Source organism: Vicugna pacos, chromosome 11, assembly GCF_048564905.1.
Source record: "Vicugna pacos chromosome 11, VicPac4, whole genome shotgun sequence".
Classification (NCBI taxonomy): Eukaryota; Metazoa; Chordata; class Mammalia; order Artiodactyla; family Camelidae; genus Vicugna; species Vicugna pacos.
Window position 1 is genome coordinate 39,780,694 of NC_132997.1, and position 21,351 is coordinate 39,802,044.

Here is a 21,351-nt window from a genome sequence, read left to right on the forward strand (position 1 = left end):
GGCCAGTGGCCCCGGAATTCCAACAGTGCCCAGCCCGAGGGCTGGGTCCACAGCCAAGAATGGGCTGGCAGGGAAGGAAGGTAGTCACAGGTCACTGGGGCATCAGATAGGGTCCACTGTGGCCCAGTGCCATGAGGGAACTTGGACACTTACACAGGGTCGTGGAAGTCCCCAGAAACTCACACCCAGGCCCAGGGCTCACAGAGCTATTTCAGAATTTATGGGCTGAGGGTGAAAGCTGTGGAAACCAGTATCTGCTCCTCATCACAGGGACAGAGATGCAGTGGCCTGGTGCCACATCACACCTACAGAGAAAGACCCCCCAGGGCAGGACAGGAAGTGGCCAAGGCCACCTTCCTCCTCGGGAGTCATCCCCTGGACAGCAAAGTACTAGACTGGGAGGCTAGAGGGAACGGCTGGCTGTAGTTGCAGCAGCTTCAGCGCTGGACTCGCTGCTTCTGGACTCACGCAGGCGCGCTCACCTTCGGCAGTCTGCGGGAACTCTCACTGAGATCTGTCCCGGATGCCCCCGGCCTGATCCCTTAAAGGCTCCCATTGTCCCTGGGAACAGTTTGAGCTTCTCAGCCTGATAGCTCAAGGCCCCTCACTTGCCCCCCACAACTTTTTTATCTTCCGACACTCCCACCTCCAGTGGCATGAACTTAACATTCTTGGTGTGTTTGCAGTCCTCCCTCTGCCTGGAATGTTCTTCCCCACCCTGTCTAACTGATAAGCACTGAGTCATCCTTTGAGACTATCGCCCTCCTTGTGAAGACTTCCCTGACCAGCTCCAGCCAGGTTGCAGGTAGAAGGCTTGACTGCGGTAACAGACAATGTACAGTTCTGACCACAAATCTATTCTGCCTTTTGCTTCTTACCAAGAGGATCCTGATTTTTTTCCCTAGTCAACCCTCAGCAAAGTTACCCTCGCTGAGCTCAGGGATAAACTGGGAAGAGGCCGCGCCCAGCATGCTAGCCCATCCCCCTGGCTGCCAGAAACTGACACTGGTGGGCGTGTCCTGGTTCTGGCCATTGCCCACGTGCCCCACGGGCCTGGTGGGTGGGGTGGCAGCTCTCACAAAAGGGCTCAGTCAAGGACTGGTTCTGCTGGGCTTGTCTGTCATCACAGTGACAGAACCTGAAACAGGGCTTCCCTCCTCGGGGGAGCCCAAAGGTCCAGTGCACCTTCTGAGAATAAGAGACGATGAAGGATTGGCTGGGGCTCACTGGCTGTCAGGTTTTCTGTCCCCCCAAAGTCTGTGCTCTTCTTTGTTGTCTTTCATCCAAAAACCTTCCCTGAATGCCTGCTACGTGCCAGCTGCTGGCTATTCACAAATGAACAAAACCCAGTTCCTGCCTCAAGAGGTTCACAGCTTTTCGGAAGGAGGCACACAAACGGGTAACTACCCTCTGATGCCATCAGGGCAGTGATTCTATGTAACAGAGAGACTTCTTCGTCGCTCACAAGAGCATCTACCCTGAATAGTATAAGCCAAAGAGGAATTTGTGAAAGGTCTTTGGATAACTCATAGAATCCTGTGCCGAACAAAAATAACGTCTCAAGTCAGACTTGTAGGCTGGGGAGGGCATAGCTCAGTGGTAGAGCATATGCCCAACATGCCTGAGGTCCTGGGTTCAATTCCCAGTACCTCCATTTAAAAAATCAATCAAACAAACAAACAAACCTAATTACCTCCCCGCTGTGGGGGTGGGGGGAAGGAATCAAATCAGACTGTGGGATAAACTCGGAACTCAGTTTACTAGATCAGTTTCTGTCCTTCCCCACCAGGCACTGCAATGGAAGAAAACGAATCCAGCTTCAGAGAGTGAGAAGCCGTGGGTCTGAGGCTACTGGGGGAGAGCATGAACACATAACGTCTTCTAGAGAGTTAGAGAACAAAACAAAACAGCATTTTTCATTATAGAGCTACAAGCAGGGCGTAGATACCCTCTTATTTTCCCTCTTCGCTGAAATCAGAATGACTAGACCCCCAATTACCTTCAAGAACACAGATGTGGTAAAAACAAAACAAACAAGAGCCCTGAGGAGCAACTGCAGAAGCGCCTCAGGAACGTGTCTGTCAGAAGTTCCCCAAAGCTTTTTCCAGCAGAAATGAGTTGGAGTCCAGAGGACGCTACCAGTGTCCCGGCCAAGTCCCTCTGCCAGCTGGTGCCCCCTTCCCCAGCTGCCGGGGGAGCCAGCTAATGACGCCTAGCCAGTCCCTTCTCAGGAGAAGGCCCTCCGCTAGAGCGGAGCCACCTCAGAAGGGGGCCAGGTGACGCCCCTCGGTGCTCCAGCTGTGAACCCAGGACGAGAGAGCGTCTCTCTAATCTGAGGGGGACCTCCTGCTTCCTCCCTGGGGGGATGGGGAGCGCTCCCTTCTGCTCCATCGGGAGTGATGGGTGAACTGCATGGTTCTGGGATTCCCTTGCTGGGCACATAGTTGGACACAACCAGGTTTCCTGGGCCGTCTCCTTGGCTGCTGCTTTTCTCCAGGCTCCTGTCTGGACGTGTGAGGCCAGTTTGGGGGCAGGTTGCAAGGGAGCTCTCTGCCCAGGGGACCAGCTTCCCAGAGGATCACAGGGCGGAGGGAACCTCTAAGTCCTTTCTAAAGGGCTTTGGCAGGACATGACGCAGTGACTCAGCACTGGAGGAAAGTCCGGGGTGGGACTTGAACAAAGCCAAACAAAAAAGGAATCATCACACCTGGCAGCCTTCCCTGGGGCGCCACAGACATCCCTGAAATCCAGCTTTAAGGATTTCAGCCTGGCCTCGCAGCCCTTTAAAAAAAAAAGAAAGAAAGAAAGATGAAACCACAGGCCCAGCTCCTCAAGGCTGCACTCTGAAAGGGGGTTTGTAAATGAGGGCATGTTCAGAGGGCTTGGCCCCAAACGAGACTTCGGGAGGGGCAGTGGAAGGGACTGGGGACATTCAGCTTTGACAGAAGTCTTGGCAGAATATGTGGGCTGTCTTCAGAGATCAGAAAGTTGTTGGTGAGAAAGGCTAAGCTTTAGGGCCCTAGGCGGCACCCTCAGGAGCAGGAGGCTCCGTGGGGCAGACTGCGGCTAAGTTAAAGGGAGAACTCCGCTGATCACACCTGCCGGGAAGAGGCCGGGCCGTCCAAGGAGGCCAGGGGTTTAGAAGAGCCATCCCTCGGGTGACAGCAGGCCCACGCAGAGTGTCCCCACAGGGAGATGCCCACCTGTGTGCTCAGGTCTGATCAGCAGGATTTTTTAATCACATTTCTTTGATGTCCACTGACAAATTGAACTGGTGCTACTTTGGTCACCACTAAAAATCCAAAGACACTTAGATTCCAATGTACAAATCTTTATTATTCTGGAAAGCACAACACAGGCACCTCAGCTTCTCCTCTAACCAGCTGCTGTTGCAGGATTCGATCAGGATTAGAGATGTTCCAGGCTTGTGTCATGGAAGGAAAAACGGCTAATGTGATCGAGGACCAGAGAAGCCCGGGCCTCTTAGGACGCGGTGTCCTTGGGTCAGGACACTGAGCTGCAGCTTTCTCTGTTGGCAGGATGGCGAGAGCATTTTTCTCCCACCTCTAGCCTGGCATCTCAGATGAAGCCGGTGAACAAATGTTAGTGATAGCCCAGCTGGCCCGGATATACGTGTTCCTTTCTCAGCTGCCCACAAGTATGTGCTGTGAGACAAATGGGCTCTCACAACCTTCTCTGGTTGCCTGAAAGAGAAATATCTCAGCCAAGAAACTTACTAAAACAATTTTTTTTAGCTTTTTTCTTGGGAGGGGGGAGAGGGTAGGTAATTAGGTTTGTTTATTTATTAATTTTTAATTTTTTAAAAACAGAGGTACTAGGGATTGAATTCAGGACCTTGCACACGCTAAGCATGCACTCTACCACTGAGCTATACCCTCCCCCTGAGAGACGTATCAAAATTCCATGCTCCCTGGTCCCTTCTCTGCAGATCCAGATCAGTAGATGAGGGTGGGGCTGAGTTTCTCTGTAGCTTGCGCCGAGGGGACTCTGAGACCCAGGCTGAGGAAGCTTCTGTGCAGGAAGGAAGAAGTGAGGCCCAGCACCTGCAGACCCTTCAGGCGGAGGCACTTGTCAGGCCAGATCTGTGCTGAGATATTGGCCATGTGCTCACACCTGAAATCGACTTGGGAGTTCGGCAGAGGTAGGAGCCCCAGGCTGACCCTTCCCCCTGGGTCAGAGGAACTGGCTGGAAAACACTGGAAGCTGGGAGATAGAAGACTGAAGGGTGTGCTCTGGCTCCCCCCCACCCCCACCCCGATCCACGGCCAAGTTTCAGCAAGCAGGATCCAGCGCCTCCGCCTTCTTGGCCTTTGCGCTTGTCCTTCTGAGCCTTCAGAGGTCGTTGCCCACCAGGTTCAGCAGGGCGTTCTTGTAGTCGCCACTGGTGTCTTCCTGGGGACAGGAGGGACACGAGAGTTAGAAGGCGGTGGTTGTGGCATTGGCCTGGCTTGGAGTCCTCTCCAATTAGGAGCAGCTGCTCTTATTCCTTGGAGTGATGCTTCTTGCAGGAAGGCCTGGCACTTCCTGAGCCCTACGCCACAGGCCCCACACTGGGTCACCCATCTCTCCTTGTTTGCCATTTCAGGCTGTTCCTTTGTGTCTCCTTTTGATTCTCTTACTAACTGCAGGGGGGCTCACTGTGGCCAATGAGTCACAGAGACAGTTCTGCTCTTGAACGAGATGGGCATTTTGGTGCCCCTTTACCCCATCCGCTGCCCCAGGGGGCACCCCCATGTTTCATTCAAGACCCAGGTGCACCCAACCATTCATTTATTCAACATGATCCATCATTCATTATTGCAGATCTGGGAACTGAGGCTGAAAGCAGGGTGCCCAGTTCCCAACCTGGAGGTGGAGGGTGCGGTAGAGAGAGCCTGGGCTCTGAGCCCACGCAGAACCTGGATCACAGCTCCATCACTCACGGACCCCGTGGCTGAGTCAAGCCTCATCGTCACTCTGAGACTCAGACTCATTTATGATATGACATTGATGATGATATGAACCTTGCTGAGATGTGGCGAGAGTTAAATAGCAGGAAAAACATGAGCTTGACTGCATAGCAGCTGGCTCACGTAGGGGTCAAGTGACGTTGGTCGCCAGTAGGGCAGACCCCAGAGGTCGAGTGGCTGAACCCCTTTCTGTGGTCTCCCAGGCCCCCCCAGCTATTAGGCAGGTCCTGATAGGACTGGCCAGCCAAGGATCTACACACAGAGCCGGGGGAACAGGAAAGCTCCCTTTCTATGTGGTTGAGGAAAATGGGACCATGAGAGGGTATGGGGTTTCTTCAAGGCCACTCGCTGAGTAAGTGCGAGGGCTGGGGACTAGATCCACCTTTCTATTCTCTACAGCAGTTTATGTCTCATGGAAATTATCTAATTCCTTGACTGTTCTGTCAAATTTGCTCATAAACTCATTGGTGCCTGAAATTTTCTTGGAGATTTTAAATATCTTTTTTCTTTTTTTCACTACTTCCCAAAAGATTTTTGTAATATGGTTTTTTTAAAAAGCCATTCATTTTGTCTACCCTCTCAAATATATGAGTATAAAGTTATAATGGGATTTTTATACATTTTTCTATTAATTTCTATGCCAGTTTTTAATGCTGGTATTGCTCTTGGAAATCATTTTTGCTTTGATGACGTCTGCAGGGGGTGGTCTATGCTAAAAAGAAAATATTTGGTCAACTTACTCACGGTTCCTAGGAAATTCTCTCTTTAGGTAAACTTTAGGTAAAACCTAAGAGGATGGGCTTCATGTAGGTTTAAATAAGGCGCTGTATTAGTGATTATGCACTAATTAGCCTAATACATCTCTCTCCATAATGAGGTCTACATGTTAGTTGGGTCAAAAGTAATCATTTTTACCCAGCAGTGCTTTTGTCCTTCTGGAGTCTGACTGTGGCTCCACCTAACTGGATTGGCGAGAAGGAATAGAAATCTTTCTGATGCCTCAGAAACCACGTGGGGTTGTAGGAATTTGTGACACTGGCTGGGACTAAGTGTTGGGAAAGCCAGCCCTTTGAGTGACACAGCTGTAGCCTCCGCTGATTTTCACCCAGCCCTCCTAAAACAAAACCAAGAATAATTTCCACCCTTCCCACCCCCACCTACCTACTGGGCCATTTGGAAATATCTTAAAGCAGAAATGTCTTTTTAACATACGGTAAGCTATGTGTTTCTCAGAAAGTGTAGTGAACAGTAGATGTTTGTAGAATGACTAGAGACCTGACTTAATAGCCAGTGAAGACTTAGGGATGTGTTTCTCGTGACTTGACTTCTGGTAATGAAACTGTCAAGGTCTCAATTGGCATCAATGTCCGGGAGAGCTATTTCTCGGGAAGTGATAATCACTCTGCGTTTTCTCAGCTCCAGAACTTTCACTAATTGGAATCAAGTTAGGCAACCCACTGGAGCCCATCTGATTTATCTCCGTAAAACTTTGCTGCCAGAACTACTTAAATCTGGATGGGACTGCCACGCCTCGATTCCTACCAAACTATCTGCTCTCACTGACTCTTGATGATTCAGTGTGTCATTTTCAGAGGGGCAACCGTAAGTCAAAGGCAAAGCTAACCTTCTGTGTGAAATGTACAGGGGCCTCCACTCCCCACCAGGCTCTAGCCGCACCCACCTCCTTGCTGACCCCTGCACACACCACGTAGCAATGCAAGGGTCTGATGCCCACTGGGAAGGGATGGGCACCTGTGACTTAGGACATTAGTTGCAGGATTCAGGTTTCCCAGTAAGGTCTCTGTTTCAAACTGGTGTTAGAATTGGGAGAACTGGGAACTCGTGGCTTACCATGATCATGCTGCTGAGGGTCTTGCCGTACATCTTGTTGAATTGACGCTTGATGAGATTTAAGTCAATCTCACTCCTTGAAACGATGTTTCTTATCAGGGTCCCATCCCGAGTCCCTGCTCCCTGGATAAGACACAGCAATCAACCATCACTTCTTTGTTTTTTTCCTTTTTTTTCGGTGGGGTGGTGGTAATGAGGTTTATTTATCTATTTACTTGTTTTTGAACCCAGGACTTCGTGCATGCTAAGCATGCACTTTACCACTGAGCTATACCCTCCCCCCAACCATCACTGTGTGCCTTTGTCCATCTCTGTGATGATGGACAGATCTATATTGGGTCCCAGGGGCTTCCACAGGGGGTGGAGATGCAGGAATGAGCCCCTGCTTTAGCAGTGAAGCGCTAAGAGGGATGTGCTAAGGGATCCCTTTTTCTCCTCTCACTCATTGCCCATGTGTCTCCCTTATTAGGAGCCAAATGCCCCCAAATTGCAGTGTGTGATTGGCCACATCAGATTCTAGACACAAAATGCTTACAGCTCCAGGAGTAAGACCTCTTCCTAGGGCAGCAACACATGAACTCCGCTTAACTGGCCTACCCACATGCAGGACCTTCCTGCTCACTTTTATCCTTGGATGCTCTCATGTCAGAGGGAGCCACGTGGCCAAGGGGATCCCACACCCTCTGTCATTTCCTGGCCAGATGTAGCCAGAGACCTTGGGGCTCCAGCTTTAGGTGATGATAGCAACCATCAATCACAGAAGGTGGGCACCAACTTTAGTCCCGGGGAATTCATCTGTCTGTTTTCCACTGTGGTTCTGGTGGAACCAGAACCTCAACTTGATATGAGTGTTTTGAACATATGTCTGAGCAGCTAGTGCAGGCTTTCGGACAGCAGGCGACCCTAGACCAGCAGCTGGACACACGCAGGAAAGTTGAGTTGTCATGTGTGGCCATCCTCCTCTGAATGTGTCTGTTCAAAGGGTGCCTTAACCTCCTGGCAATCCTGACCTGGGCTTTCTCAAGGAGGCCATGTGGACAATTAGACATAAATAAAATTATACATAAAAAGGACAATTGCAGTGGCTTGGGCTCAAATCAAGGCTCTATTACTTCCCAGCTGCGTGACCTTGGACCGCAAGCCTTGGTTTCACCATCTCTAGGAGGGCAGTTACGACATGGGTCTCACAGGGTTGTTGTAAAAGTTCAGCGCAATGAACACCTGTGAATACACCTGCTCACAGCCAGCCTTCAGGAGATGTGGCTTCCCCTCTCCAGCCTCGATGTGCCCTCTGAGAACTAAAACTATTCTGACCCACGACAGGCTGGGATAAGAGGAGACCCAAGTGTCGAAGACTTGGGTGGTGGCTCTGAGCATCCTGGCTTTGCCGTTGGTGCCGTGTAGGGTCGGGGTTAAGGCGCACAGCAGACAGATCAGTCACCTTCATGGCGTAGTAAAGTCGCTCCGCAAAGTAACTGTGGAGGTTCCGGGTGCATTTAACTGGCAAACAGGAAAGTTGTGTTAGCAACCAGAGGTTGTCAGCGGCACTGTGTATGTGTTTATTTATTTAAGTCTTGCCTCGAATCTTAAAGGTTAGCATTGTGCAAGTCCTAGCCTACTTATCTGTGCCCTGCCTCATCTTAAAATGAGAGGCTTTGTGTCAGGAGAGGTGGGGCAGGGAAGGAGGCCTTGGGCACTGGATACGGGTGCGAAGCCCAGAGCAGGCAGACAGAAGGGCGCGGCGTGGGACACACTGGGGCGCACGGGGCCGGGCTGGCCCGTCAGAGCACCGCTCCGCCCAGGGGAGCTCCTGGGATTTTACATTCCAGAGCCGCCTTCCCCAGGAGTCCAGCCACTCAGCTCCGGGGAGGAGCCACTGTCATGATGACCACTGGCCTCTAAGCGCCCGCTTTATATGTCACTTAGCAGAGGGCCCCTGCAGCTTGTGAGGGTGGGGCTGGGCCCCAGAGCACGCAGGTGCCCGGGCATCTGGTCTCAGGCTTGCCTTCATGCACGGTGTTTCAGAGACTCGGTGTCCAGGTGGGGAGGCTAGCGTTTTAACCCAGGCGGCAGAAAGAGTGAGGGCTTGGAGGGAGGTAGGCATGAGTTCAAACCCCACCTGAGGGCACCGTGTGCCCTTGTGACTTGACTTCCCTGCCCTGCTCTGTCCTCGCCTGTGGAATGAGTGATGGGAGTCTTCGAGGAGAAAGACAGGAAGCGCCCAGCACCCGAGGGCACCACATGGCTTCACTTTTTCCTGTCTGAAGATGTTATTCAGGAGTTTAAATTGGATCCAGGGGCTGCCTTTGGAAGCTGGGACTGGAGTGGGGGGCACACTTAGATGCTCACACAGACTGGATTTATCACGGCAAGGGTGGCTGGGGAGTGTCAGATGTCCCAGTTCACCCTGGAGACTGGGACACACGGTGCAGCTCTCCAGGCTTCCTGGCTGCTCGGCACCAAATGGGGGACCTCCTGGTGTGGAGGTGACCTTGGCTCCATCTTGGGATGGAGGAGGGAAGTCCCCCTGCCCTGGGGCTCAGTTCTTCACTCTGCACTGACTCCTCTCCCTGTCACCTCAGCTCTGGACCCCAGGATGTGCTCTGGAACGGGTCCTCCTACATGAACCTGACCTCATGCTTTGGGGAAGATTCTCAGCATTACCCCAGCATCGGACGACCAATCCCTCACTTTGGACCAATTGCACATCGTCATTTCTTCAATCAGCAGCTGAGGCGGGGACCGGAGCCCTGGCTAAAGACCCAGACAGGTGAGTTCTTCAGGGCTTCACAGTCAGAACCAGAACGTTCTCTGTGTGGCTGCCGTGAGTGAGCAGAGGTCCTGGGCCTGGCACGATCCTGCACACGTGTGCGTATGTACACACACTCACGCACTACACGGTCTCACGTACCTTCACGCACACACGTACACACACGGCTACACACAGCACTGGGCACTGTGTGAGCAGCCCAGAGAACAATCTGGCAGGACACAGCTCACTGAGGACACTAGTGTCCCCCCCACCCCCACTAGACTTCCCGTGTCCTGGGTGAAGGGTCCATGCTGAGAGTGGGGGCTGGAGTGGAGGTTCACCTTGAAGGTGAACATGGGGACCCCGTCTCTTGCTGCTGCACCCTGGGCCCTTTGCCTTTGGCGCTGTCCCATCACAGAGCCCCGGGGCCGGCGGACACACATGAGTCTGAGCACGGGGCTCCGTCTCTCACCCACTGTGAGCATGGCCTCCTCCAGCGAGCCGTGGGTCTCACTCTTGATGCTGTCCTCAATGCTCTTGTTGGCGATTTTCTCATACTCCTCAAACACTGTGGAGAGAGGCCTTCTCTTAGGGGACATGCGCATCTCAGTGTGACCCGCCCTCACCAGCATCTCAGATCAGAGACTCCACATCAGTGCACCACCCTGACCTCCAGTTGGTTGTCGGGGAAAGGATGCAGGGCTCCCTGGCTCTCTCTTCAACTCCGTGACTTGACAAGGCCACACACTGGCTATTCAGTGTGAAGGGAGAGGCCCTGTGGCCAGAGCGCCTCCACCCGCCCCCTTCCCCTACCAGGTCCCACCTGACAGTGCCTCCCTGCCTCCCTTCCCCGGTACCTCTCATCAGGTGTGTGGCACTGCGTGTGCACAGGATGGTGATGAATTTCATCTCATCAGTCCCGCAAATCTTCTCCCCGGCTGCGTACAGATCCTGGCATTGGGACACCCACAACAAGCCAGTGAAGGTGAGCAAGCGGGTGAAGGATGGTCCCTCGTCCACCCTCCCAGGTCGGCATGCTCCTCTGATTTTTGACAGGAGCCCGCTATCCCTGGTTAAGTTCTCTTCTTGATACTAGGCTCTGCCTCTGGGCACCTCTAAGCTCTCTGCCAGCAGGCAGACCTATGGAAGGCTGATTGCACGCATCTGGGCCTCAGAGACCCAGGATCCCTGGGTTCGTAGGTTGCTCCTGCCAGGGCAGAGCTTCAGCGGACCCCACCCAAATCAGTCTCCTTCCTCCTCTACACCCTCACTTTCCTCTATAGACACCAGATGGTCAAAGTCTGCAGAGAGTTGAGCTGGGTTCCAGCCTAGCATCAGAGAAGCCCCCCACGGGCAGAGGGGCTGGGTGAGGCACCAGCCCCCTGGGTCTAGATGGCAGAGGGTGGGGCCAGGTGGCCAGCAGGGTGAAAGCTGCTGAGGGAGACCCCCCCACCTGTGCATCTTGGAGGGCCAGTCCTGGGTCCACGAAGCCGCTCAAGTCATCCCTGCTGCCCTGGGAACAGAAGAGGCAGCTTTGTAAGGGAGGAGCCTGAGTGGAACCACTGGGGCAGGGGGCAGAGCCGGGCAAGAGGGCAGACTGTTATCGTCTCCAGGTCTCAACTCTCTCATCTGAAAAATGAGAGGAGTTAGGGACGCCTCGTAGAGAGCTGGGGCGTTCGGTGAACTAAGGTGAGCGAAGTGTCTGGCCTGGGGCCTGGCAAGAAGGACCTGCTCAGTGACCGGCCTCCTCCCACTTCCCGGGTGCCCTCGTGTGGCTGAGTCAGGAGAGGCGCGGGGGCCCTGAACTGAGGACCCTCCAGCCACACCGGGACGTACCCAGTGAGCCCGGGCCACAACCGCCTTGCCCCCACCCCACCGCACCCCAGCAGCCCTGCCCGGGGGGGAGCTGCTGGGATTCCCCAGACAAGGGGCTCCAGGAGCCTGGGATACCTGCAGGAGGCACACCAGGATCCTCTCCAGGTAGCCACTGGTGTCTGCTTGGATGTCTTCCTCCAGGCTGGACCCATAGTCTGCAGGGCAAACAGAACCATGAGGCTCAGACCAGCTCTCCTCCTCCCCGCCCTCTTTCCCACACGTCTCCCCACTAAAGCCTCCAGGAAGGACAAGTCCTTGCCGTGGGGAGGGTTTGCCTGCCCAGGCGTCTGAGAGGCTGAGGTTGCATCCCGTGGTGGTTGTTCAGAGGGAGGAAGCAACGGGGATTGGCAGCCAAGCCCAAAGCACAAAGATGGGCCAGGCCAGAGAGCCGGGGGCTGCCCGTCGAGCTCCATTTCATTACAAAGCCAGACCCTTCGGGCAGGCTCCCCACCAGGCAGGCCTCCTGGAGGATGGGCTTTGCCTTGCGTCCCAGAGACTCCACGGAAGCTGGTCTGTGCTCTGCACTCCCCACTGCAATGGGCCCCTGCATGGTCCCCTCGGCTGCCTGTGCCTGGCCGGGAGGGAGCCAGCCCCATCCACTGCTGACACAGCTTGTGCCCCTCAGCACTGCCACGTTCTCAAGGGGCAGAGAGTTAGGGGGTGCCTGCCTCTCCCCCCAGCAGCCCGTGGGCTTAGGGAGATGAGAGACAGCGCCTGAATCATATCCAGTCTCATTGTCAGGCACGGGACTTGACACACAGTAGGCACTCAACATCCATGTCTGGAAAAGCCCAGAAAGGGTCCTTTCCAATGGGGCCAGTCCACTGCTTGTCCCTGGTCCCTGCTAGGCTGCCAAAGCTCGTGGCCATTCCCAAGCTAGCCTTTACCTCGGGGTCCCGCGCCCTCCCTCTCGGCAGGCCCCTTACCTTCCTCATACGCCTTCATTATCTCCCGCAGCTGGTTCTTGGTCCGAGAGGCCAGGATTTCGATGATGACGCCCTCTTTGGTTCCTAAGCCCTGTGGGTAAAAACCTCTGCTGCAGAGTACTGCCTGTGCCCTCCTGCTCTGCCCACGGCAAGAGGCAAAAGGAAGGACCAGTCACTGCTCTGCCCGACTCGGATGGGGGCCTCTGCTGGAGGATGTTACCAGTGAAGTCACGTGCGTCTGTCTCCAGTGGTGGACACCGTGGCCAAGGGGTGTGATGGGAAAGCTAGGTCTCAGCTTGAGCCTCCGTAGCTGGGTGGTCTCGAACAGGTCCCTCCACCACTGTGAGCCTAAGGGTCCTCAGCAGGACACGGGGGTAACAAGCCCCCACCCCCCCTGCAGGTGGAGCAGGGATAATAGACGTAAAATGCCCGGCGGCCCACACAGTGAGTGTCCTTTCAATGGAGATGATTATTGTCACTGGGTTCTGACTCCCTCTTAACCATCTGCGAATGCGAAAGGAACCGTGGGAAGTAACTAGAAGCCAGGGGACCAGGCCCAAGACTGCAGAGGCTGGCTCCTAGTTCCTGTACACCTTGGTCTTGCAGTGACCTGGGAAGGAACGATTTTGGCCTCACCATGGCCGCACGACAGTGGAGGCCAGTCTGTTTGGCAGCAGTCTGAGCTGCAGGCTACAAGCTCGCTGGGCTCATTCCAAACAGGGTGCTCGGAGATCCCAGAGCCAGGCTTTCTTGGAAAAGGGGTCCCAGCGTCGCTCCCCAACCGAGTCCTTGTGAGTGTCTCCCGCCCCTCCTCCCCACCACGTGCTTGGTTACCTTCATGGCGTCGTACAGCTCCTTGGCTTCGTATCTGTATGGAGGGTACATGAGGGCTATGATGAGCCTCTCGAACTTGCCGCTGAGCTCCGACTTCAGGGTCTCGGTGAGGTCCTAGGGCAGGAGCAAGGAGGAATGATGCTCTGACACTGCGCCCGCAGGAGTGCAGGCAGCAGGTGGCGACGGAGGCCCGGGGGCTCTGGCTGGATCCCCACGTGCGCTCTGCCGTGCGGGGGCGGCTGGGGTTTCTGGGACCAGCAACTCAGCCTCTCTAAGCATCGTTACCCCATCCCGTGAAGTGGAGACCGCAGTGCTCCCGCTGTACACCATCGCTTAGGGGATTGGCGGAGAGATGTGTGTGGCTCAGCTCTGCTTCCAGGGCGGTGCTGGGCACGCCATAAGCCCAAGATACAAGCTTGTCATTGCCCGCCATCAAATCCCTGTCACTGAGCCCATAGGCACTCAATGAATGTGAGGAATGAATTAAGGAACCTATCTCACGTGTGTCTGCTTCCAAGAGAAGGAGAAGCCACAAGACCCAGCTGATCCCCCTGCACAGCACAGTGAAGGACCAGGGGACCTGTCAGACCTGGATTTAAATCCCAGCCTTGTTGCTGACAGGCCCTGGGATCTTAGGCAACATCCTCCACCTCTCAGAACATCAGTTTCCTCCAGTATCGAATGCAGAGAATAATGCATAGTTGTGAAGATTAAGAGAGAGAAATTTTTTTTTTTTAGAAAAGCACATTGATTTCCTCCACAGAGTGTTTGGGCTTCATCACTCATCTTCCTGGATTAAATCTCCACATAATCAATGTGCACTGATGGAGGCTTCTGGCCACCACACTCTGCGCACATTTATTCCCGTGTTTACCCAGCACGCCGATGCCTGGCTCTGTCCTGTGGGTGGTGGGAGGAGGGGCAAAGGGTCCAGGCTGTGTGCTCCCAGCCCTTGGAGTTCCCACAGGGCACGAAGGAGGAGGCGCCGGTGTGGCAGCTCCAACACAGGGAGACAGCCCCGTGGCACAGCACAGAGTGGCACAGCCTGCGTCTCTGGCATGTGGGAGAGAGGAGGGCATTCCAGGCTCAGGGAACAGGACCAGCAAAGTACAGAGGGAGGGAGACAGCTCAGGGATGGGGCCATGGAGCAAATACAGCAGAGCAAGTGAAAGAGAAGGTGGGAAAGGAAGGCTGGGCCAGATGACAGAAAGTGGGATCAAGCTGGGGCCGTGGAGGGCCATCAGAAAGTCTTCCAGATAAAACACAGGATGGTGAGCGAAATATGATTTTCACAGAAAAAGTACATCATTTTTTAGTGTGAGTGTGTCCCATTTACCCTATGTTGCCAGTGGGCTGTGCTCTGGACAAGGGCCTGGTCCAGAGTGGGGCTGCGTACCTGGCTGTTTCTCGCAGCGGCGGTCCCCATGGCCCCCCTCAGCACACAGGCCCCCCCTTTACCTTGCCAAACTGAGCCTTGAAGGACTTGGCGATCTCCTGCCGCTGCGCGTTGCTTCTCTTCGTGAGCACGTCGATGATGGCCTGCTCGTTGGTGCCTGCAGGGTGCACAGCGTGAGCACCGCCACTGCCCCCCGGGGGGGCAAATGAGGGCTAGGGAGGAGGGAGGGCAGCTGCTTGATGGCCAAGCAGTGGGGACACACCATCTGAAGATCTCAAAACCTGATGATTTTCACGGTGTAGGCAAGACAGTCAGGAAATCCTTCTGTCCACCCTGCCACCCGCACAATGTTGGGGCGCGGCCTAGACCCATGCTCACAGCGATGAACACTGAGGACCCTCTGGTCATCTGATAGCCCCTGAACATCACCCAGGGCTCAGGTGGGACCTCCTGCCCTGACCTGCCTTGTGCTGGTGGCCGTGGGGGAAGATCAGGTCGGCGGGGCCAGAAAACTGGCTCTGAGCCCTGGCCCAGGAGCTGCGTGGGCTAGAAGCCTCATCTCCCCCAGTCTCCGTTTTTCCCTTTGGAAAATGGAGATGATGGTAAAGATTTCACAGGATATCGAGGGCTGAACATGCTTTCTAAGCTCATCTGGGAATGGCAGTTTTTGTTAATGCCCCAATTCACCAGTCGGAGCCAGTTAGAGGGTAAATCCTGCCTGGGGTTGTAAATCTGACAGGAGGGCTGTCTGGACCGGGCTACCCAAATCCCCTAATCCCCAAGGCTCCTGGCCAGCCCTTTCAGGCTCACAGGAATGCAGATGCTGGAGACAGGATGGAGCCAGCCCTGTGGCCCACCTACGTGGGGCAGGGGTTGGGGATAGTGGAGGGAAGCTGCAGCCCCTGTGTGGCTGGAGCCCCCTGGGCCCAGGTCAGCCCCACAAAACTCCCAACATCATCCCATCCAAAATTCACCGTGACACACAGGGTCCAGAGTTTCTGGGGCCATTTTACGAGGGAGAAAGCTGTGACTGAGTGTGGTGAAGTCCTTTGCACAAGGACACCCAGGGACACACAGCAAATGTCCCCCTTCCCCCACCCCCGTTACTCACAACCGCCTTCCCCCCCTTCCTTGGTCTTGGGGGTGTATATAGACCTGTGCTGGGGAAGGTGGGGCCTGTGTGATTCTCTGGGTGGCAGGAGTCAGCCACAGAGGGTTATGGGGAGGCCCCCAACCCTGACCAGGCTGCCCCTGGTATCCCCTCTCCAGGGCCCCGGTGGAAAGGCAACTCACCGATCCCCTTCATGGCTTTGTAGAGGGTCTCTGCATCGGGGTTTGGGTTGAAGTGGGGGCTGCCCTTCACCGAGACACCCTCCTGTTCAATCTGCAAGAGAACCCAGGCCCGCTCAAAGCCGGAAGGCAGGGCAGTTTGCAGCCTATCCCAGCAGGGTGAGCACCAGTTTGGCGCCTGCTGACCAGGGGCTGGGAACCTCCATCCATCCAGGCCCTGCCCATCCTCCCTGGAGGAGGGGCACCTGGGAGGCCGCAGCTTCTGGATATGCTAGTTTCCAGCAGCTGTGTCTTGAGGAAGGGGCATCTTTTCTCCACATCGCATCAAGCGGCCACGTGGCCCTTCCACATCGGGCTTGCAGAGGCCCCCAGTGCCTATTAGCCCGTCGGCCAAGGGGAGGCCTGTCCTGCCAGCCCGGCCCTCAGGCTGGAAGGAGGTGTCTCCTGAGGAGCTGTAAGCACCACCTGGCCACACTAAGCGATGGAACCCCAGCTCTCAGCGCCAGCGCCAGCGCCAGCCCTGGAGAGCTGGGGCTTGCAGGCTCAGACAGCACGAGGGAAGACCTCAAAGGTGGCTGGTACCGGGGCCGCTTACAGAGCCACGACGCTGACTGTGGGGCATCAGGAAGAGGGTGTAAGACTGGACTCCAGCCTTCAGTGTCGGGAGCCTCGTCTCCCTCCTGTGTCTCCCACGGCCAGCTGCCCCGTGGGGACCGCACACCCGGCAGTCCTGTGCCACGTCTCCTCCGTGGCGCTGGCTCCTTAGATCCTCAGCTGGACATTTGTTTTCTCCTTACTTGCATTTCCTGGATTTTTGTGATGAACATTGTCTTGAAAGAAAAAATTAAAAACAACCCCCAAATGTGGGGGGCTGGGCCTGAGAGAGGACCAGCTGGGGCTTGTGGGGACACCAGAGAGGGAGTGTCCTTCAGAGCCCAGCAGTGGTTTTACTGGGGCGACAGGAGGTCTGTGAGGCTAGATGACCCAGAGACAGCCGCTCAGAGGCATCAGCTGTGTAGGGAACCTATTCCATACATGAGAGGACCCCCCACCACCACCCAGAGACCGTGCCTGCTCAGCCTGCCTGGGAGGGATCGCTGGTTCCCCTCACGGCTCTGTGGGACTGCTTTGTCTCCTCTGCAGAATGGCTCCTTGGTTAACAGGCTGGCGTCAGCCAGAGCCACAGAACCTTCCCCATCCCTGCCCCTGCCCTGGGCGTGGACTCTGAATCAGGCTGGGTCTCTCCCAGCCAGTGCCATCTGAGCAGGCCCAGCCACCCCCAGCTCCCTCCAGCACCACTGGCTGGCAGCAGGAAGGGACAACCCTTTCCAAAGCTATAAGGACAGTGATCAAGAAAGGAAAGGCTTCAAAGAGCTGAACATGCTGCCTGGGGAGTGTGCAGATGAGGTTGGGAAGTCAGGCATGGTCTGAGCTCAGTCTGCCCTCTTCCTGAGAAGTGGGTATTTACCAGAAAGCAGAGAGCCAGGGTACCCAGCCGAACATCCTGCTAGCTCAGGGCTTTTGCAAGTCTACAGGCTCTTGGAGGCAGAGGATTAGGGAAAAAATAAAAAAGTTTGGTGCTTTAAAAATTGTGAATTAACTGGATAACCAAAGTACCTTGGCCTTTGACTTCAAATCTCTAATACAGATCTTGTCTGAGGGCTCTCGAGACGTGTGCCCTGCAGAGTTTCTCAGGCGCAAATGAATGATCCGTCTTAAGTATGCGATTTGGGAGAGGGATGGTAGAGGGGGGAGATTGGAGATGGGAATTGAGTTTCAGGGAGACTCAGAGATCCTTCAAATGGAAGGGAGTTTAGTCCCATTGCATTTGGTCTCCCACTCACCTGTTCATCCACTCCTTCTATCTGCCCCACATCCACTCATTTTCTCTACCATCTATCCTCCCACCAAGTCATTCATTCATCTGTTCATCCCTTCTCCACCCAGACACCCCACCACCACATCCATCCATCCCTCCATCCATCCATCCAACCACCCAACTACCCCTCCAGTCACCACACCCATCCTTCCTTCCTTCCTGCGTCCTCCTTTCTAGGCCCTGGTTAGATCCTGAAAATACAGCGCAGCCTCCCACCCACAGTGTATCTGTAAGGATATTTCTTTTGAGTAAAATTTAAGAAGTCTTTCCATAGGTTTTGCTCGAGTTTCAAATATCTAGTGACAGACTTTCCTAGTTTACTTCTTAGCACCGTGTTTCACAGAAGAAAATTTTCTAAGTAATTCCTTGTGGAAATTTCATCCAAAGAGCCCGCGTGGTCCCAGATGTTGCCCAGCTGTGGGCTGGCATACATTGCCTCCATTGTGTGTGGCATCACGAGCGGCTGTTACTCCTGTCAGTGATTTGAACACCTCCCGTGTGCCAGGCCCTGCGCGTCAGCTGCTTTAGGTGCTTTGGATGCAGTGCCCTTTCCCTCGATGGCCCCGCCCGTTGCCCTGAGCAGGTGCGAATGCCCCATTTACAGGCTGGGCTCGGAGCGCCTGGCGAGGTTACACAGCTGGTAAATGGTGGTTCTCAGACTGAATCCACAGCTCGACTCAGAAGCGAAGCTCCATCTACCAATGACTCAACCTTTTCCAGACTTTGAGTTTTCCTGGAACTCTTCACTGAAAGAAACCTCGCCCCAGGGAATGTAGGTCGCCTGGGAGTGTGGGGTCATCTCAGACCTCAGTGCTGAGCTCTGGGGGCCCCCTAGGAGGGGCTCCCCCTCTGCTCTTTTCCCCAGGATGGCACTCTAGGGGCTGTGCAGCAGTGACTGACCAGGCTGTGTGTGCCAGTCACCATGGAGCGGGCCACTCAGCGGGTCTGAGGCTGGGCTCGGGTGGCCGTGTCTGTAAATAGCCCCCCGGGGGCTGTGATCTCACTGCATGGAGAAGCCTCCGTCTCCCTTCCTGTGATGTGGTTTTAGGGGGAAACAAGACAGTTTCCTGGTAGTCAGACCCCTGGATGTCAGCATGGTGTGGTGGGGCTCCGGATTTTTGATCTAAGGCCCCCATGTTGGAAGAAGGCCCTGCCTAGGCCTCTGCTGGGCCGGGTGGAGTGGGCTAGTCCAGACAGGAACGTCTTCTCGGGAAAGGTGACTCAGCCAGTCAGTGACTACATCTATATTGTGTCTGTGAAGCTCTCAGGGGAGCTGCCACACCTCGGCCTGCCCTCGTCTCGGGGCTGACCCAGGGCACCCGGGAGACAGAGCTACGTCTCCACAAGAGAGGCGCAGACAGGGCCCCGTCCCGCAGGCAGGCCTCCCTGAGCGGACCTTTCAGCCCGCTCTGGTCCCGGTCCTGGGCTGGCCAGGGCCTCAGAGGTCATTTGTTCTTCCCTGGTACCTCAGCCAGTCCCAGGTGGGGTCTACCTGGAATCTTGCTCTCATGGGTGTGGGTGGTGAGGCCCCCAGGGTTTGGGCTCTGGCACCAGGCTGCTCAGATTCTAACCCAGGCTCTGCTGCTTACTAGTGTGGCAGCCTCGGGCACCGTCTCAGCCTCCTTGTACCTCCGTTTCCTCGTCTGTGGGTAAGGATATTAGTATCTATAATACAGAGGTGGCCCGAGGCTCAGGTGAGATATTGAATATGAGGGGCGTAGAGGAATGTGCAGCACACAGTGGCTGCTCAGTGAGTGTCATCCTTGTCCGGCCACGTTGGCCAGGTCCCTACAAGGAAGTCTCTGTCTGCCTGGCTGGGTGGGGCCCCGAGGATGGGTTTCCGCCCCCGCCCTACTGGGAGCAAGGCCCAGAATCAGGCCACCTGGGGCAGCAGCTGACTTTGGAAAGTGCCCAGCACTGGGCTCTCCCTGCCACGTCTGCCTCCTCAAGACAGATTCCCATCAGCCAGGACGAAACTGGAGGCCGCCCTGGCTCCTCGACCTGTCCCGGCTGCTTTGCCGGGGCCAGACTTGGGGCTGCCCCACGTTGCCCCTGGCTTCCTCTTGATCCCACCTGTCCAGGCCCGGTATGTCTGAATCTGAGAGCCCCTGGGTAGTGACTTTTGTAACAAAGAGACTTCCTACATTAGGATAAGTCTGGGTCACCCACTAAGGCTCACAGAGAGCCTGGGGGCAGGGGCAGAGAGAGATCCAGTTTCATGCTAGATCCCTGCCTGCTCGCTTTGGGACAGAGCAAGTCACTAGGTATCAATGGGCCTCAGTTTCCTCATCTGTAAAAATGGAAAGAGCAGCCCTGATGTCCCAGGGCTCCCTGGGGATGAAGGGAAGGAAGGAGCACAGAGCCTGTGACATCACGCCTGCCCGGGGGACATCACCTGCTCATCATTTTCATCCCCCTTTTGGGTTTTCAACACCTTAGCATTAGACCGCCTCAGACTCAACCCCGTATGAAACACCTCTGAGAATCTGTTCATTCAGCTGGGACACGGAGACTTGGGGACAAGGTGTGCTGTCTTCCCTAACTCGGCCCATAGGTTTTACTCCTGGATTTCAACTGTGCAAGGTCCCTGCGGGCCAGGTCCCCCTCCCATCCCCTGAGGTGTGGGCATGGATGCGTCCTCCAACCTCAGCCTCTCAAATCAGGTTGCTCTCCAGCTCAAGCTCCTTCAGTGGCTCCTCACTGCTCTTAAGGTAGAGCCTGAGCTTCTTGCCTGCTATGTATGCCTCCGTGGGATCCAGCCCTGCCTGCTCCTCTACCTCTGCCTACATCTCCCCCTACCCTCTACCTTTCCCCCCAGGACCCTCAAGCCAATGGGACCTACTTCTCTTTACAGCCAAGCTTCCCGCTCTTTTGGGCCTTTGTACGTACTGTTCAGTCTTTAAGGGAACATCTGCCTGATTCCTCCTGGAACACATACTCATGGGCATACACCACGCACATGCATATGGCTCAACCATGACTCCTCTCTTCTAGCAGCCTGACCCCTCCCTGCAGGCGCCCTTCCTCTGGGGTCCCCCAGCCCCTCAGCTTTCCTGGGAGCATTTCAAGGCTCCTTTATCTGCCCATCTCCTCTGTTCCCATCCCGGCTGGACGTGAACACCTCTAGGGCTGGAGCCGTTTCTCCTCGTCTTCCTCCCCAGTCTGGCGGGCAGTGCGGTGCCCGGCCGGGCAGGCAGCAGAGTGCTGCCCGAGCTGACCTCCCTCCAGACCATCACCGCGCGGGCACCCTCCGCCTCTGCTTGCTCTACACTCACCCAGGCTTTCCACCAGGCCATCTCGTTCACTTTGCCGGCGCCTTTCCCGGGGGCGATGAAGATACACCGGTCAGCCCTCCTTCCACCCAGAGGCTCTGCAAATGAACTCGGCCCTACCGCCCTCAGAAGAGATGGTGCTCGGGGTTGGGCGTGGTTGCACTGGCAAATAGGCCCCAGGCCCCACCCAGCACCACCCCTGGCCCTGCCCCGCCCCCTGGGCTCTGCCTGACTCTGGGTCCCTCCTGTGGCTCTCAGGCCCCACCCAGACACCAGCCTGGGCCTGCCCTGTGGAATTACACCACT

At 55.5% G+C, this 21,351-nt stretch overlaps 1 protein-coding gene across 1 annotated transcript; it reads right to left on the bottom strand.

The window, feature by feature from the left end:
• Window positions 1-3,315: 3,315 nt before the first annotated feature.
• LOC140699290 (annexin A8) lies at window positions 3,316-21,204 on the bottom strand. The gene is made up of 12 exons (XM_072971182.1): window positions 21,049-21,204; window positions 15,898-15,988; window positions 14,667-14,761; window positions 13,209-13,322; window positions 12,375-12,465; window positions 11,524-11,603; window positions 11,027-11,086; window positions 10,431-10,524; window positions 10,046-10,141; window positions 8,263-8,321; window positions 6,822-6,944; window positions 3,316-4,413 (listed from the first exon to the last, which is right to left on the bottom strand). The coding sequence occupies exons 1-12, from the start codon at window positions 21,067-21,069 to the stop codon at window positions 4,354-4,356; spliced, it is 984 nt and encodes a 327-aa protein (XP_072827283.1). The 5' UTR covers window positions 21,070-21,204; the 3' UTR covers window positions 3,316-4,353.
• Between the last annotated feature and the right edge of the window lie 147 nt (window positions 21,205-21,351).